Consider the following 19,869-nt stretch of genomic DNA (forward strand, 5'->3'; position numbering starts at 1 on the left):
GACCTGCACAATCTGTTCAAGGAAGGGCTGCCAGTGAAAATAAAGAAAGATCAGGAAACTTTATTGCACAGGACTTCATAAACACCAATGAGTGGGGAAGGTGGAATGAATGGTTGAATGAGGATTTTGATAATTTTCCTTTGATTTCATAGTGATTCCTCAATGACCCAACTATCCCAAAATGTAGGCCAGTTTTGTTTGGCAGAGTGACTTATGGTAGATAGAAGGAGCAACAGGAATGGGAAAAGTAATTGGAAATTGAGGATAACCATATTGCATGAATTCTGGAAGCCTACCATCCATGCTTAGTTTCTAAGCACAGACCAGGTCAATGGACATTAAATTATATAACAGAAGATAAAGAAGTTACAGCAAGTGGTAGCACCCAGATGACCTTAATTAATCTTGAAAATGTTAAAAGGGTTGGATCTGGTCAGTAGATGGGAGGTCACCAATAGGAATACCAATGGCTGAAAAAACTTCCTATTGAATAGCCAATAACAAACCATTTCTATACTGCTACCAAGAAAACTACATGGGCATATCCATATAATAACCAGGAGTTAAGCTCCATTCAAGAGATACTTTACCTTTGCTGGAAAAATGAGAAATTTAGAGAATGAGCTAAGTGAAATCCACTGCTACAAAAAAATATTTGATCATTCAAATTAGTGCTTTTTTACATTGGAAGTGTTGTTTTGCATTTTGTCAACATTATGTTTCCAATGAAAATACAGTAACAATGGAAGATCTGTAAGTAGTCATCTTTCACAGACAAACAAAATCACAGGAACAATATGCCCACTTGCCAAAAATGAACTCCCATTACCTACCACAATGAATTAGGAGCTCATCATGAAACTCATATAGCTCTTCCCGAATCTCCACTGGACAAGGACAATCTTCCCCCAACTGAAAATTTAGCAGCATATTTATCTGAAATTATAACATTAAAATTAGAATTAGGATGGTATTTAGATTTTCACTTTAATTTTTGTTTCAATCCATCACCAGAACATATTTTTGAAAGCTCATCTACATCTGAGAGAGAGGACACTAATAATTGTCCTGTTCCTTCCATCTCCTTTTTAACTCTGTCCTGGAAGATATGCGATCACGTTTTTCTTCCATTTCTTTCTATTTGGATGCCCTGCATTAGAAATGCTAGATATTTTTAAATAGCATTCCAGTAATTCTGGATATAATGTTCTGCAAGAATCTATAATGCTGCCTATAAGATATAGCCATACAGTTTTCTAGATTCGTAATTATTCCCCTCATTATAACTCTCAGAAATTCTGTAGAAGGCTCAAAAATGTTTGGAAGTTAAAAACAACAGCTTTCTTTATTCTAATTCTGCACTGTTACTGAATAGTACAGAAATATTGCAAGATACATCCTTCCATGCAATTTGTTAGGGGGGAAAGCCTTTTTTAACAGACACTACATTTTAAGGCTATCCAGGTTTTGGATAAAGGATCTTCATCTACCTGCTCTTGAGGAGGAGAGCGAAATTCCTTTGTCTTCCTGGCAGTCAGAGCAGCAGACATATTCAGGGCTTGCATCAGTTCATTATACCTGTATTTCTGATTATACTGTAACTTTAAGACATAGGTATCTGCAAATGACACAATAGCTTCCACTCTGTGTTTCAGCTCACAGTCGCAGAAATAATTTAGTAGCTCGCACATCTAATATGAAAGAATAAATGCATTATACAGGTGAATTATACATTGGCCTCATGCAGTTCTAAGTGTGAGAGCAATAGCAGTTTTTTATACATCACTATACGTGAAAGTTCAGTTCTGTAGTCAATGAAAAAGGAGAATCAGTTGAATCCAAAGTGTCCTTTCACTAATGTAAGGAGTCTTCCAGTTGAAATAAACATTGTTACATTTCATACAACAGCATTACTGAGTCTGTAAATCTACATTTCCCTAGGATCTAGTAGGCTAAAAATCTAGGAGTCGCACTTTCCTCCCAGATGTAACCCACTGAACAAACAAGTGTTGAGGATAGTGACAGACAGCCTGGTATCAGCATCTGGACCAGCTTTAGTCCAAATTGTCCTAACATCCTTTCTTTCTTCTTAGTTTTAAAAATATATTTTTCTACAATACAATGGCACATTCACAAGTAAAGGCTTTGGCATCTGGATAACACTCTAGGCTCCAAATGTCTGTACTATTTATAATGATTTAACTGACTTTAACATATATACAATAATATAATTAGTAAAATACGAAATGAAAATACGAAATGGTGATGAGACTGGAGAGACAGGCTTCTTCAGCTTTATGACTCAGAAAATATGCATGGTGTAAGATCATTGTCCAGCACTGAAAGTTTCCTATATCTACCACTGTTTTTAGACTTTGAAATTATTTGGACAACCTTGCAAAGAAAAATTAGAACAAATGTATATTTATTTGTTATTCTAGTATACCACCATAATGTATGACTCCTGACCATGTAACAAAATACACATAAAATCTCCACTGCAATCAAAATTAATTAAAATATAATAATTAAAATACCAGAGCATCTTAACAACAATAGACAATATTATCCAATCAACCACCAAAAGCTTTTGAGAAGAATTTCCATTTACCAGCTGCCAAAAAGTGTTTTATAATGGGGCAAGGCTAGTTTCCAAGGATAGATTATTCCACAATATTAGAGGCATAATGGAGAAACAAATCCATCTGGCTTCAGCTCCTCTAACCTCACAAAAATCAGGGAATCACCAACAGGGAATTAATATGTTGGATGGGTCAATTCCAGCAGGTGAAGATAATCCTGCAAGTACCTTGGTGGCAAGTCACCCAGGGCTTTAAAAGTCAAAGCTACCCATCTGAATTGCAGCTGGAATGCTACTGGCAGCCAATGCAGGATCCAAGCACCCATGTAATGGGTTCAGAATCAGGAGCTATTAACTCAGGCAATCAACCAAGCAGCAAACAACAGCCCAATCAAAGAACTCCCAAGGAGAGAACAACACCCCCACCAATACAAGCAGGGCAAGCCACGGTATATAAACTGAGAGCAAGGCCCACTCCCTCTTCGCACTGAAGATGTTGCCTAGTCTGGCAATGAAACGTCTGCAAGAAAACAACAAGACTCAGAGAGCACCAAAGACTTCACTAGCACCAGCTAATACATAGGCTGCTGCATTTTATATTGTTTATAGTTTCTGCATGGTATTCAAAGATACCCCATGTAGAGCACATTCCAGTAATCCAACCAAGTAGTGATATGTAATTTGTGATTTGCTGGAAGTTGGCAAAGGATCACCTGCCATGATGTCCCTCTGCCTATCCAGCAATAGCCATGAGTCCAGGAGAACCCTGAGGTTGTGATCAGGGTACTACTTCCCCACTGAGAGACAAGACCACAGAGAGCAACTCCATCTTGCTTGGACTCTGCTTCGGCCCACTGATTGTAACCATAGTGTCATGAGTACTGATGGCGAGCAGGAGGGGGCCTCTATCCAGGGGGGAAAACGCATGCATAGTACTGAGGAATTAAGCAGCCATTCAAAGAGACACAGATCAGACCCGCCTTAACTTTTGGGGTTTATCTGTCTGGGTTTTTCCCACACTGCTTCAGTTTGTTAGGATTCTGTTTTATGTAGCAGTAATAAACACTAGAGACCTGTTCCTCATCTCAGCGTGATTTCTGACTGTTAGGACACATAGGAATGCTTGTGTGTATCTTTGCAGATATTTGCAGGAACATAGCGATAGCTATTTTCTTCTTATTCAGCCCAATTTCTCTTGTTTACTTATTAATAGACGTGTGAATTACACAAGAGGGAGGAGAATCAGTATAAATATATCTACATCACCATGTTTTCCAGTTCTGCATCCTAATGTGTTTTCTGTGCATTTATCTCTTTTATCAAGAGTTTGTAGAAGAATTCTGATACATGAAGATAAAATTGATTTATTCCAGGTTACACATTAAGACTAATGAAAAAATGAGAATACAGTGGGAAACTGTATGTTATGTTTCAGTAACATAATATAATTGCAGGTACATTAAGGTTATCACCTGGAGTTTAACTGACTCTGGCAATCTTGTTTGCAGCAAGCCTTTTGTTGGGGTCTTAGTTTCCTTAATGGCCTTTTCACCAGCCTCTACTGCTTTTTCTTCTATTTGGGTAACATCCTCTTTCTCTGCTTGCTCCATTGTTTCTTCTTTGGTCTCACCAAATACACATGGATCAATGAGAAGCAAAATCTGTTTAACATCATGATCATCAAAAACTCCCATTCTAAGCAAAGTTCCTATAAGTTTCAGAACAGGAACAAACTGGAATTCAACTTTCCCTCCAACAGGGTCTCGTATATGTGTTCCACTGCAGTAGACTGCTTCTGTCAACATGCTTATGGCCTTTCTCTTAAGGATCTCAAGTGGTATCTCTGGACTAGGTTTTTGATGATCCTCATTAGACAAAATGAAACAAGGGGTAGAGAACTTAAACTTTGGTTTCAAGCATGTGCTAAGTCCAACTCCAGGCAAGCCATGTTTCTTTGATTCATCTGGAAATAATCGGATTTTCCTGGTTTCATCTGTAATAGGAATGATAAATTCGTTGTTCATCATGAGTTTTGCTTCCTTGGAATATTCTAAATGAATGCTAATCAACAAGTCATAGAATCCAGAACGTAAAAGTCCAGGCAAATACTGATTATCTATTGTGTAAAATAATTGGGAAACATCTACATGGCTGCAAAGAGCATAAGCTACTCTGTTATTACCCAGAGCACAAACAGAACTATATAGTTTTAAAGTATGATAGTGGAACCTCATCAAATCTTCTTGTTCACATAATTCCAAAATATCAATACACCTGAAATGATACAAAAACAAAACAAATAAAAATGAATTCTGTAACAAGTTTCCTTATATTAAGTACACTTTGTTAGATACTTTGTGAGAAAAATATAAGGGTGAACTCTATAAAGTAGATGCATTCATTACTGACTGAGAACTCACTATTGCCTTTAACTACACATACTTAAATTCAGATGAAATGGATACACTGAAAACAAAAATCACATCCCAAAATGTTGTAAGATATGCAGTATTTACCAACTTCTTTAACAAAATTTAGAAGGATAGGAAGCTCTGCTTGATTAGAAATCCCAAATGATATTGTATTTTTTGAAATTATACGTTTTTGTTACTTATAACTTAAAATAATTAGAAGCTTTTGTAAAATATTCTAGTGGCGTGAACTCTTAGATCATCAGTTGCTATATATTTTTTAGTTTTATTGGACTACATCAAAGGCATGAATTTTAGTAACAGAAATTCTATGTCTTTCCTTCCAGCTTTAACTGGCCAATAGTTAAATTTCTGGGCTAAATGTCCAATTAAATTTTCATACATGTCTGTGTATTTTCTAGAAAGTATTTTTTTTAGATTTATGATGCAGTATTGTTATAATCTAAATAGAAAGTCACAAAGCACTGCAAGAATTATGATTGAAATAATCTTTGATATAAATATATAAAATAACAAATATCCTTCTGGGTGCAATTCAAGGTGTTGGCTATCACTTTTAAAGCCCTGCCAGGCACAGGACCAGTTTACTTGCAGTACTGAATCTCCCCAAGGGTTTCTGCCAATCCCACCAGGTCCAACAGGGTGGTCATGCTCCAGGTCTCCTCTATCAAACAGTGTCATCTGGTGCAACTGAGAAGATGTCTTTTCTTTGTTGGAGTACTTGCCCTATAGAACAGCCTGCCCCATGAGATCTGGAGTCCCAACCCTCTTGGTCTTCTGGAAGGCCATGAAAACCTGTTCTTGATCCCAGGAACTGAGTCAGGATGTCTGTTGAGCCCAATATAGATGTAGCTGTATTGGCAGTGTGTTATAATGCCTTGGTTGATGCTTGTGATTTATGGGTTTTTAATGTATTTTTAATTGTTTCTTGTGAGCTATTCAGGGTTATGAGTTTAAGATGGGTGTCCATATAAATTTTCTAGATAAACAGATAACAGAAAAAATAAAAAAATTAAAGGAAATGGCAAAATCAATCAATCAATCAATCTAGCAGACTACATTAGTTTGTGAATTGACTATTAAAACTTAAGTGTGAGAAAGACATAGGAGTAGCAGTAGACCATCAGCTGAACATGTGCAAACAATATTATGCAACAGTTAAAACAGCCAATGCAATTTTGGACTGTATTAGCAGAGAACTGTGTCCAGGTCATGGGAAATAATCATTAATTGTACTTTGTAATCGTTAGATCACACTTGGAATATTATATCCAGTATTGTACCACATTTAATAAAGAACTAGGGGCAGGCTCAGTGGAGAACTATCAGAATGAAAAGGGTTCTAGAAACCAAGTCCATGAGTACTACTTGAAGATATAGAAGTGTTTAGAATGCAGAAGAGAAGACTAAGGAAAGGTAAGATAATTACAAATACCTAAAAGGTTGTCACATATATGATGAGACGGACTTGTTCTCTGTTGAAATTGAGAGGAGGACAAGGACTAGGAGAATGAAATTAAAAGGAGATCCAGGCTGAAAATTAGGATAAATTCCTGATTATAAGAATTGTTCAGCAGTGGAACTATCTGCCTAGAATTCCTCTGCATTGGAAGTTTTCAAACAAAGACCAGTTGGCTACCTCTGGAAATGGTTTAGAGAACACCTGAGCTGAGCAGTAGGACTAGTTGACTTATAAGATCACTTCCAACTCATACATTCTATGACTTTTTAAAAAATATACCTATTTTCTTCTGGAATATGAAGGGCCATCATTTGCAATGGTTCCAGGCATTGTACTAGCCATCCATGGCGGTCGCTGACACGATCAGTCTCTACTTTCAGGAAACTGTTTGGCATTCTGCTCCAAACAACTGGTGTGAGTGTTTGAACATCCAGTCGGGGAGGGCACTGAGGAATGGGATTTCTCTCTTCACTTTTAAAGATTGCAGCTGATAAAGGCATGGTGTTCTATAAAATCATACATGGAAATTTAAATTTTCTTAATTGAATCTTAATAATAGTACACTGCATGTATGTATAATATACTGTATATACAGAGAGAGAGACTGTTGTAGACATGCTTGTTAAATGAATGTGGAGAACCAATCCCACTGACTTCATTCTCAGGAGGTGTGTCAGAAAGAAGAAATTTATCTGTATTGTTCTCCATCCATACTTGCCAATGCTCTTTAGCAGATACAAAAGGAATGAAATAATGGTTCACACACATTTAAGAGAAACAAAAATGATACACAGCCTAGCAAAGCCAACTTGGGGTAATGTAGCAAATTTAATACAAGATGTCACATAATGTGGGTGGAGTTTACACCACAGAGCATTCTGGGATATTATGAAATAGAAAAACTATGGAAGGTTATCTTGTCAAATAGCACCATAATGTTCTAAGTTTTCCAACCTCAACATAAAACTGTTTGGTTCACATTTCCTAAATGTAGGAGAACCATTACTGTGCTTTTGTAATAACAGCTCAAGTGCACTGTAAATAAACGGGTAATTCCAAAGTACTACAGTTTGCCAAAATATTATCTTCCAAATGATTCTGACTCCTGCTGCCCTGCAATTCTATATTGTTTGGGGAAGCAGATGATAGAAGCAGAGATTATTCCTAAGGTTAAATATTTGCCTGTATATGTTTATTCATGAACCACTTGGCTTAACAGTGATTAAATGTTATTTTCATGTAAGACTCTGCTGATACTGTTGACTAGTTAACACAATTTGCCAGTTTGAATTTACTTAAAAGTCACAACATCTATTGATTGTAATTTGATTAAAAAATACCTTTAATTTACCCAGTTCAAACTGTACCAGACTTGTGCTCGTAGGCTGTAAAAAAACAGCTGGAAATAGTTTCGTGTTTGGCTCAACCTGAAAAATAGAGTTAAAATGCAATTTAAGCCTATTAACAGCATATGTGAAAGACTGTGTAATGATACATTTACAAAATCATTTCAACAGCAGAATACCTAATTCAGTAAATAAATATTCGCCTAAAAGGATGCAGTCCTGAAACAGTACAAAATGTGATCGATTCTGGCCTGGGATCACACTGACAGCAGCAGTGTCCCCAGCATACTGCACTGACAATGAATCATGACATGGTGACACCATCATGTGAATAAGCAAAATAAGGATAGTGCCAGCTATTCAGAATACTGTATTTAAAAAATACAGATTACTGTGGTTAGGAAATTAAATGACAGTAAGAGATCCAGGAAAACTTTGAAACTATTTTGGTACAGGTTATCTCCAGAGAGACCAGAGCCATTTTTTCCCCTAGAAGATAGATTTAAATGAGTCTAGAAAACCAGTCTAATGCAGGAATGGATTATAATCAAGTCTGTTGTAAAAATATATCCATATATATGCCTTTTATGTTGCATTCTTTACACGTAATCCCTCTGGAATCAAAACAGTTAATTATTGGGGGGGTGTAGAAGAGAGGAAGAAAAACTATTGCCCTAAAAATGTACAAAATCATGTTTTAAGATGAATTGAAAATATATCAGTGCAAATGTCACTCAGTTCTGCTAGTGATTATAAAATAAATCCTCACATTATAATAATAGCTTTTCATTTCCTACTTCTGGATGATGGCCAGGTTGCTCTGTTTCTCCAGAATATAAATATGCACTAATATTCATAAATCCTGGGCATATTCTATTTTGGTTCTGTGTGCTTAAGCATATGATATATTAATTATACATATTTCTATTAAAACCATGTCCCTAGTTAGGGAAAAAAAACGAACCTGTGTGCACATGGGCTCTGCTGTGTGTGCATAACACAAACACATAGAAAAAATCCTTTCTTTTTTAATTTGATTCTTAGACATTTCTGAATGCAGATCCTGCATATAAATACTCTTCTCCAACCTACTTTAGCTAACTGCAAAATGAAAATAGTTATTATATTGCAAAATAAATTAAGAAATGCAGTCAGGTTTTTGGGGGGATTGAAGCTGAAAGATCTATCATTCCCAAATGAATAACAATGAACACATATAAAACCTAAAAGCAAAAACTTGCATTTTAAATTTGGAATTATAACAACTTTAAATGATAAAAATTACTTCTCTAATGATGAATAAGCACAGCATTCTATGCACTGATTCAGATTTCTGCATTTAGTTCCATGCAGCACTACAAATATATAGTTGACTGGCTATTTTCAAAATGAACAGCCATGGGGTCAAATACTTCACTATCAACTGAATATAAACCATCCAATGGAAAGAATTCACTTCGGAATTGGAGAATACAAGTTCCACAATCTAGATCAAAGCTTTAGAAAATAAACAATAATTCTGGGTAGAAAAAGTAAAATTAGAAATTGTGCCAGCTAAACTAGACCTGAAAGAAGATAACAATCTTTCAAGGGAAGTCCTGAATGGTTTCCTAGATGCATGCAAAGCCATTAGTTGGTGAGGTTCCATGTCATTAGATACAAAGCTCACAGTTTAGCTAATGAATCTAGGAAGTCATAAGGGTGCATCTGATTTGACTGTCACACATCCTGTTTTAAGTCCTTGTGATTAAGGGGATGGGCAAAATATAGAAAGAACAGTCCATCTTGAAAAAGATATCTCCGTTAAATTCATGTCTCATTGGAATACCACCTTGATAAACCATTATTACAAGGTCAGAGGCAAAGGTGAATGAAGACAATAGTTGCTACTGTTGAAACCTTTAGGCTGAGAATCTTCTAAACTAAGTCTACCTGATGTCCAGAAGAGCCATATACTGAGAGGTGAAATAATAGCCACTTGAACAAATGTGAAAAACCTAGAGAAAATCAATTACCACACCTATAAATTTGATATACTGCAATGAGCTCTGGGAGGATTTCTCCTGGTTGACACACAAACACGATTTGTAAAGAAAAGAATGGGTGTAGATGATACTGAAATGAAGCTTAGAATCAATATTCTAAGTAGGGGAAAAGCTTCATTGCCTGGAGCCAGAAAAAGGCAGCCACTACTTCTATGTATTGTGTGAAGACTTTGGGCACTGGCAGAATCAAAACGAAGAGTCAGTATTGGGAATAGTTGCATATGATGGCATAACCCCCCCCCCCCGCTCCAAAAGAAACCCCAAACAGCGTGGTGATGTAGCATTCCTGAAATTTAAGGTTACAAAATAGGTGAAGCAGGGGAAGAATGTTGCTATGGTGACTATCTAAAACTTCATTGACCAAGGGTATCCTCAAGTGGCAGAAACTGAGCATTGAATGGGTGCCACCACCCTTTTTCAGAACTGTAAAATATCAGCAATGCCAAAGAGTGGACTAGTATGCCATAGGCTAGAAGTGGAAAAGCATAAGCCCCTCTGTATGATGGGTATTCCTTTTCCAAAATGATAGCTACTTTGGTATTTGTCTTTGAACATACTAAAAATAATTGATTCAATCTCGAATGATACGTTGCCAGAATCTGAGAAGAAGTTCTAAACCAAGCACTCTAATAAGGTATAACTAGAGGAGACAAGACATCATTTAAGTCAAAGGGACCACTTGGGGACATCGGCAGGCTTGTGCCAAAAAAAAAAAGTTGATTCCTCGGAGAACAGTTGGGGGAAAAAGGAAGACATTTAGAAGCTAATGGAATAGGCAAATGTTTTTAAAAGAAGGAGCCCTGTTCCAGAAGCAAGAATGAAGATCAGAAGATTGTGATGTAATTTGCAAATGCATCTCATGTGCTTGGCAGTTTTCTTGAACTTTAGGATATATTCCTGTATCATCAGCTTGGTCACTCAATAATCTAGTGTAGGTATTTGATATGGATTTGCATTTCAGACCTAAGACACAAAGTGAAGGACCAAACACGGAGCTGAAAAACAATTACTCCTGCAATGGACTTTGATGCAGAATCACTATCCTGATAACCTGTGTTAATGTGCTGCTTCGAAAAGCAGCAGTTTCAACATGGGACACATGGGTTCTTGCATTGTAGCAGGTGTTAGAAAAGAGAAGCTATTCTCTCCCAGAGAAAGAATCAGTACAAATCCAACTGCAATGAAGCAAACTTGTCTACTGAAAGCATAATATTTTAGCAAAAGTTTAGAATTACTCTACAGTAATGGAGTTGAAAAGAGAACTCCATTTAAATAAGCCTACATAACTGACTTCTTATACTTAGCACAAATTGGTAGGCTTGACGAAGGTCTATGTCAAGATACTCTGGCGATGTTGGTTGCACTGAAGTCACAGTGGGAATCATGGCATCTGACTGAACCATCCGGAAAACTAAATAATCTACATGGTAAAATTCCTGCTTTCAAAAGAAATATCTACTATAAGCAACAATAGCTCTCCATTCAGTAGCAAACATTCTCAAAGATGCAAAAGGGAATTAGATACCCCATAGCAGATCAAGAGATAAGAAAGAGTGTAGAGAGTGTAGAGGTAGATTCAGTTTCTGAAATATAATCTTCTGGATTGAAAGAATGGGTTAATACCAAATAATGCAGTGGATGAAGGTCACATTAATGCAAGTGATTTAGCAATTGAATTCACAACAGAGAACTATAGTTGCTATTTATTGTTGAAGGCAATAAACCTGATTGAAGGGGGATAATTGTAGAGATATTAAGGCTATGAAGTAAGTTCTCTCTTGGGCAAATTTGGTACTATGGTTTTGTATAATCCAAATTTCTAAAATCAGCCCTTCAAGTCCCAAACTGTGTCTCTAATGCCACCCTGCAACTAGATACAGGCTTCATGAAAGTGGAGGCTAGAGTGTGGGTGATCATACTCACCAATTGGCTCAGACTATCCTTTTTTCCCCTTGGCCTTGCCCCATTAACTATGAGGGATGATTTTCAATCCACATGGAAACAGGCCATGGCAACTAAAATCTCATTCCTGGGCTTCTCTCCAAGTCTTCTAATCAGTTTGGGCTTCTTCTACTCAAGAGAAAAGACTGAGACTAGAATTACCTGATCATTAGCATTAATATCAGTGGCAAACTAGGAATTTGAGTTATGTGAGACTTCTTTAATGATTTCCATTATCAGCACAATTGACAGTGTTGGACTCCCTAGAAGTGGACACTGCAACTGTTTCTCCAGTGTTAATGATGGCTACATTTCAGAATTCACTGGCAGTTCTGGACCTAGAGTATAAAGAAGCTGAAATTGTCAGGCACAGGATAGACAAATCTTCCACTGATGATATACTGTAGCAGAAAGATCAATTAGGGTTCAATAAGGAAATGTCTGCAGTCACTGTTGAATAAAGGCATTTGCTGATTTTGTCTGAGGTCTAAGGGTAGAGATGAGCTTGAGATGTATACTTCTAAATTATCTGAGGAAATACAGGTGACAAATACTCAAAATGTTGCTTCTGTGCTGGTAAAACAATAGTTGTTTTGCCTCTGGGCTAGTGCAGTGGAATGAGGATCATAGTTCCACTAAAAAGTTCAACTTTGGGATATTCCAGAAGTCTGCTAGTGTAGAAATATAATAAATGAACAAAATACTATAAGCAGAAACACAGTTGTATGTGTGATGACAGAGACCACAAAAAATTAATTGCTATAGACTTAGGAACAATGCAGGAGAAAGGCTCTGTGTAAGAATTCAGAAATGCTAATAATCATCCTTTAAAAGTGATTACAATTTTGCTCTGTGCTTCTATATTATAATCATATAAAAAATGTAATATTTTAATATTTTTTCCAAACACCATATCTTCCATTACACAAAGATATTTATATCTAGTCTTCATAGAAATCATACAATATTTGCTTCATAATTTGTAGTTTCATATCATGTTTATTTTCTATCCATCCATTTGTTTATTCGTTTAGTCACTTCCGACTCTTTGTGACTTCATGGACCAGCCCACTCCAGAGCTTCCTGTCGGTCGTCAACACCCCCAGCTCCCCCAGGGGCGAATCTGGCACCTCTAGAATATCATCCATCCACCTTGCCCTTGGTCAGCCTCTCTTCCTTTTGCCTTCCACTCTCCCTAGCATCAGCATCTTCTCCAGGGTGTCCTGTCTTCTCATTATGTGGCCAAAGTAATTCAGTTTTGCCTTTAATATCATTCCCTCAAGTGAGCAGTCTGGCTTTATTTCCTGGAGGATGGACTGGTTGGATCTTCTTGCAGTCCAAGGCACTCTCAGAATTTTCCTCCAACACCACAGTTCAAAAGCATCTATCTTCCTTCTCTCAGCCTTCCTTATGGTCCAGATCTCACAGCCATATGTTACTATGGGGAACACCATTGCTTTAACTATGCGGACCTTTGTTGTCAGTGTGATGTCTCTGCTCTTAACTATTTTATCGAGATTTGTCATTGCTCTTCTCCCAAGGATTAAGCGTCTTCTGATTTCCTGACTGCAGTCAGCATCTGCAGTAATCTTTGCACCTAGAAATACAAAGTCTTTCACTGCTTCTACATTTCCTCCCTCTATTTGCCAGTTATCAATCAAGCTGGTTGCCATAATCTTGGTTTTTTTGAGGTTTAGCTGCAAGCCAGCTTTTGCACTTTCTTCTTTCACATGCCTCCCCAAATATAGCATTATTAATTTCATCCTCAGTTTTAATCTGCCACCTGACTGAAACAGGAGAGAATGTCACAGGCAGTATCATTATATTTTCACTAGAAATGACAGCCTTTGTCTCAGAGGAAATTTCAACAAAAACTGGTTAGATTTTAAGTATAGGATTGATACAAACAGCAGCCTGTTTTGACTGGCATGGTGATGAATTTTAATTCTCAGGTAGACCTTTATTTAGATTTAGTTTAAGTTTCAAAAAAACATGAAGGCTGATTTGTGATCCATTGTTATCACTACCTTAAAATATTAACTGTAAAAGTGATTACTGAGACAGTTCAGAAGTCCTGTGATACAGTAATAATTTTCCAGCATCCAATCTGTAATATAATTCTACTCCCCAACTAGGCACATGTTAGATAATACTATTACATTATAACTTTGGTTATAAACAATTACATTTTCCACAACCAGTATCAATTCATGAGTACAGGAATGTGCACTGGAATGTGCTGTGGTAGAATATATGCACAAACTCTAATATGATTTCAAATGATTCACATGTATAAGTGTAACCAGCAAATCTGAGGGACCACTAGATCATCTTCCTTTAGTGTTACCATGAGCCTTCCCAGAAAATTAAAATAGCTGTGGTGCAGTCATTAAAATCCATCATATAATTGAGCATGTACAACATATTCAGCATAAAAGTAGCATAAACATCTTACAGTTTTCATAAATCATTAATTCCTATTATTAAAACATGTAAAGTAGAATTTTCTGGGAAAAAAATAATGATACCTGATAGTAGGTTCCCAGTTCTTTTCCATTGGCTGTGAATGACAACATCCCAGTAGCTAATTCAACAAGGCATCCAATTTCTAGATCAACATTACCGCGACTTGATCTTTGAGAATTAACAGATGATTCTCCTCCCCAAACGAGATAGCAATTACTACGTTTTACACTGAAACAAAACAACCAGAAAACCATTGGATGTTAAGTATCGTCCAAAGACTTATTTAAATATATATTGTAAGTGGAATAGCCTACTTTATTCCATGGGAAGAGAAAAAGCAGAAATGAGTTATCTTTGGATCTGCGGGATCTGAAGCTGCAGACATTCCACAAGGAGGCTCTGTGGCTTTGATAAACCATTAGGTAAGCTTTTTCTTGAATTACATTTCCTCAACAGTCATTATGTTCAGAAAGTAAGTTAAATGAACATAAGGTTTTAGACATTTATAACAATTAAGCTTTGGTTGAAATCCAATTTACTTTGCATTTCAAGGATCAACCAAAAGCTCCATTCAAACGTTTATTTTCAGATAACCAGTACAAAGCAATTTTTTCAAGAAAATATTTTTTCTGACACTTGTTTGCTAACTTATGAAAATGCTATTCCATAATTATGTTTAACTGAATTTAGAGTCAGAATGATAGATGCTAAAATTATCTAAATCACGGATCACTATGGTTTATACTACAACATAATGACTGTTGAGGAAATGTAATTCAAGAAAAAGAGTAAATTGTTGCCCTTGATAAAATAAACCCTAAGTATTATTACTAATACAGAATATACATTATGGTCCAAATACTGATTCAAAGATCATTGTTCTTGTATTTGATTCTTAACGAAGGAAGGAAGGAAGGAAGGAAGGAAGGAAGGAAGGAAGGAAGGAAGGAAGGAAGGAAGGAAGGAAGGAAGTCAAATATTTATTCATTAGGTAATTTCTAAGCTCAAACCTTTCATGGACTCTCCCTCTTTCATCTCCCAAAGTAACTGTTACTGTGCAATTCTTATTTAGGTCAAAATGTTCACTGTAAAAGTGGTAGTCAGGAGTTACCCAACCAATCCAGACTGAAGATGGGTCTTGACCAGCAAAGATCTTCAATGAGTAGTAGTACTGGAATGGTAAATAGAAATATTATCACAAAACTTTCTTAGAGAAAATTTATTCCACGTACTAAACAGAGAAAATCAAAGACATAATTAATAGAATCAGCATGAGTGATTGTACAAAAAAAGTATCTTGCTTATCAATGGATAGTTACTCAGAGCAGTATAGAACTCTACTAACACATGATTTTCAATTTTACTGAAATTTCTAATCACCTATTACATAGATTTAATCACTAACAATATAAATAAAGACTCTTTTTCTAAATATAATAATATTTTTATCAAAGCTAGAATAAATTTCCTAGATCTACTGGCATTTGGGTGCTGTGTGATGATAGAAAGGGGGAAGATTTTTTATACTTGATCTTTTTCACTTTGCTGGGAACATGCTAGGAAAAATGGCATGGTAAGCTTTGAGGCTAATATAGTAGGCGGGCAGGAAATGGTTTGGAAGTAGGATGGGGATCAGAGTCCAACACATGTCTGATCATAACTGGATTAACTGCTCAGAATTGGGTTCAATTAAGTTGAAATATATTCTACTTTGGGGCAAAATGGTACTGATTAAACTGAGCCAATACTGTTCAAAGTAAGGTAACTAGTCCAATACTTTTTTTTAAAAAAAGCCTAAATACTTACTGTTGTGGTATGAATATGTATCTCCTTGTTCTGTTTTCTGTAATAAGATTATCAATAATTTTTAAAAAATAGAGTTAGATGACGGTATAAAACACTAAAATAAAACTAAAAAGATCTTTTAACCTACATGAACTGCTGAATTTTTACTCATGGAATAAAACTTGTTCTAGACATAATCAAGACAGAAAAGTAATGCATGAATTCTGTCACTTCAAAAACAAAATAATAAATTCAGGCAGTCTCAGAATATCCTTCTGTAACTATTTTAACTAAAAATTGTCATATGCTAAGGAGAAGGACTCCATATAGCATATAAAATAAACAAGCATGAATAGAACACTTAACACAAGATATTTAGTGACAAACCATGTCTTCAGTACATTTGTTTCCTGACTCTTTGTATTTCTGACTACTGAAAGCCACATAACTGCAAAATATATAAATATATAAATCTCCTGTTTTGGAATAACGATTTGAACACCATAAAGTCATTAGCATAGAATGATACAAGCTAAGTGGAAATAATTAATAATTCCATGAGTAAAAAGGGAGAGAGAGTTTAAAAGCATAGATTTCAATTAAAGGATTGAAATTATATCTAACCTTTTGTGGAAACCATCAAGTTCCAAACCATGGCTGTGGGTAAAAGATGAATGAAATTCAATTGGCATGCTCAAGCGACAATACATCATGTCAGCGTTACTATTCTGCGTTCCAAATGTCTTATGATTAACTTTTAAACGTGGTGGATTGTCAATGTTTCCATCAATTCTTGTAACCTGAAATCATCAGAAATTTGTTTTTAAAACGATTTATTTTTTTTAAAAAAATGCACTACTAAACCATGGTAATCGTTACTAAATTACTTCCAATATTTTATCATCAATATAATTCTTAATGGCATAAAGGAGAGGTAGGCAACCTTGTGTTGAACTCAACCACATGCCTGCTGATGTCTTTTTATGCCCCATAGGCTTTCTGTCCCATTTAATTTTAATTTTTAATTTGTTTAATATTTTAAAATATGTTTTAATATTCACATAATGAAATGGAAAACTTCCATTCTACTAAATAAAGTACAATCCTTCAGTGTCATCTCCTTTTCCAAGAATGCTTTCAGAAGGTAAGCATAGTGGTGGCTGTAGCCTCTTCCCCAGGAAAAAAGCCAAAGGTAAACGGGGGGCAGTAAGGAACATTCCTGGAATGAAAAGGGCAAAAGGAGCAGCTTCACTAACTTCCCTTCTTGTTATATTTTGTGACTGGTTACAAACCTCCATGACTATCATTTTGTGAACATTCGCATGAGAGGTTCTCAACATTCCACATGTACAGCACACATCAATCCTATCAGAGTACATCCCCGTGATATAAATTACACTTCATGCTGTCATGCCTCTTCTCAATACTGTATTTAGTGTTACCTCAACATGAGGGTGGCATTTTGGCACATTGACAAAGGTTGGTAAGCGTTTGCTAAACCACATCGCGACTTCTCTGTTCATGTTGACAGCAAAAGGTTCAAAACCTTCTTGCAACCCACACATCGTATAGTATTTGAAAGTGCTGGCATCCCTTCCGAAATTCATTCGGCCAATTTGAGACAGACCCAGTGAGCAGATAGGGACAAAACCTAAATCAACAAGAGATTATAGTGAAGTGAGGCACGTTTATATGCGTAAAGCTTTAGATCTGATTCAGCTGTTTATATTTTGAGAGGTTTTTATTTATTATAATAATTAAATGATGACTAAAGTATATACTAAAGTATATACTAAAGTATATATATAGGGACGCGGTGGCGCTGCGGGTTAAACCGCTGAGCTGTCGATCGGAAGGTCGGCGGTTCGAAACCGCGCGGCGGGGTGAGCTCCCATTGCTCGTCCCAGCTCCTGCACACCAAGCAGTTCGAAAACATGCAAATGTGAGTAGATTAATTGGTACCGCTTCGGCGGGAAGGTAATGGCGTTCCGTGAGTCATGCTGGCCACATGACCCGGAAGTGTCCTATGGACAACGCCGGCTCCAAGGCTTTGAAACGGAGATGAGCACCGCCCCCTAGAGTCGGACACAACTGGACTTTATGTCAAGGGAAACCTTTACCTTTAAAGTATACCCACTAAAAATATTTTGTCCAAGGAGACTTTATTATATTGAAATATTATAATCAAGTATCATATAAACACAGATCTCCTGCTCCCTCCCTCCCTCCCTCCCTCCCTCTTTCTTTCTTTCTTTCTTTCTTTCTTTCTTTCTTTCTTTCTTTCTTTCTTTCTTTCTTTCTTCTCTACAATCAGCAGCCAAGTATCCCAGTTTTAAAAGATAAAGAAGTGGCTGATCCTGAACTGTGCGTAACTTGTCTTCTAAAACATTTTTCAAGTCTAAGAGCATAGCTCTGCCTGAAGGCTTCCAGAACAAGCAACAGAATGATGTTAAAATCACTCACAAGAATATTAGACAGGCCTAAATTGGATGACTGTAAAGCAAAGAGGGGACCTGATCATGTTAGATTGCAGCAATTAATGATATAAAATAACAAGAAACTAAATACACCTAGTAGGGATTTTAGGCAAACAGTGATAGAAGAGAATGCTCAAGAATCATGGTATTTGGTTTTTGTTATTGTTTCATTTAAAAAAAAAGTTAAAATATAATAACTACTAAAAAAGCAAGAAGAAGGAGCCAAAGGAGGAAAGAAAACAGTTAATGTCATGATTTATACAGCTGGGCAGTATAAATCAAAGATGAATGGTGCTTTGCATTGTGCAGGGGCATGGATCTCTCTAAAACTCATTAAATTAACTGTACTACTTCCCAGGATTACATGACTACTCTGAAAGCCCTACTGACTAACATTCCTTCAATTAGAAAGGAAGGACTGATGTAAAGCCTATCCTTCTGTGGAAATACTTATGCACTTTTTCTATGTATGTCCATATGGAGTATTCTAAGTACCACTACACTGCATGTACCATTGTTTTGGTGGGATATGGGCGCCAGTACATTGGTTTGAAAGATATTCTCTAGATTTGGAGGACTTAGTTTATGTATTCCTGATAAGTTCCAATGAAAGTAAAACCAGTCATATAGTGCCTTCTAGTGGTCAATAGTAAACATAACAGTACAAGGGGGGGGTCTTAGTGGGGAGGTCTTGAAACTTCTAATGTTAGGTCCAGACAAATAAACACGTATAGCTCTCTGGTTTCAGAGTCCAAACAAATAAGAAAGTAAAGTATACCTTTCATAAACTCTAATATATACCATCTCTAAAAAGTCTTACAGTATGTAAAAGTCTCAATTGATCAGAACTATATGGATAGAATAGGTCAATACCTGTGGGTACATCTGGTGGTGACCAAGGCATATCATATGGAAAATTGCAACTTGGAATGTAAGAGGAATAAATGGCAATACATGAATTAGCACATAAAATGAAAGGAAGGAAAATAAATATTCTATGCGTCTGTGAAAACTAAAGCAAAGAAAAGGATGCAACAGACATGAACGAAGGTGGTCTGATTTTGTGGACTGGAATTCATGACTATATGCAGAGAAGTGAAGGTGAATTAAATGGCTAAATAATATATCAGAAATTATGAATTGATGTCATATAGCTTAGTATGGATACAGGTGTTAGTTGCATGTTATATCCCAATAAATGGTGATAATGGAAGACTCAGGGATGAGTTGGGGGGCAAATGTGAAGCATTCTGAAAATGTGAAGCATCTGAAGAAAAAATATGGTATTACATTAATAAGGTGTTCACGAAGAAATGCAAATAGCACTAATTATA

General features: G+C 36.3%; 1 protein-coding gene across 1 annotated transcript in view; it reads right to left on the reverse strand.

Annotated features, from left to right (window-relative positions):
- The window catches only part of RYR3 (ryanodine receptor 3), a 346,984-nt gene that overhangs the window by 169,890 nt on the left and 157,225 nt on the right, over positions 1-19,869 (reverse strand). The window contains exons 30-39 of the mRNA XM_063289977.1: positions 17,501-17,709; positions 16,683-16,858; positions 16,080-16,116; positions 15,284-15,444; positions 14,336-14,501; positions 7,816-7,902; positions 6,755-6,981; positions 4,054-4,855; positions 1,491-1,691; positions 834-936 (exon numbers count right to left, since the gene is read on the reverse strand). Coding sequence (XP_063146047.1) covers positions 834-936; positions 1,491-1,691; positions 4,054-4,855; positions 6,755-6,981; positions 7,816-7,902; positions 14,336-14,501; positions 15,284-15,444; positions 16,080-16,116; positions 16,683-16,858; positions 17,501-17,709 — 2,169 coding nt within the window. The remainder of the gene's footprint in view (positions 1-833; positions 937-1,490; positions 1,692-4,053; positions 4,856-6,754; positions 6,982-7,815; positions 7,903-14,335; positions 14,502-15,283; positions 15,445-16,079; positions 16,117-16,682; positions 16,859-17,500; positions 17,710-19,869) is intronic.

The sequence above is a fragment of the Candoia aspera genome, chromosome 1, assembly GCF_035149785.1.
Source record: "Candoia aspera isolate rCanAsp1 chromosome 1, rCanAsp1.hap2, whole genome shotgun sequence".
Classification (NCBI taxonomy): domain Eukaryota; kingdom Metazoa; phylum Chordata; class Lepidosauria; order Squamata; family Boidae; genus Candoia; species Candoia aspera.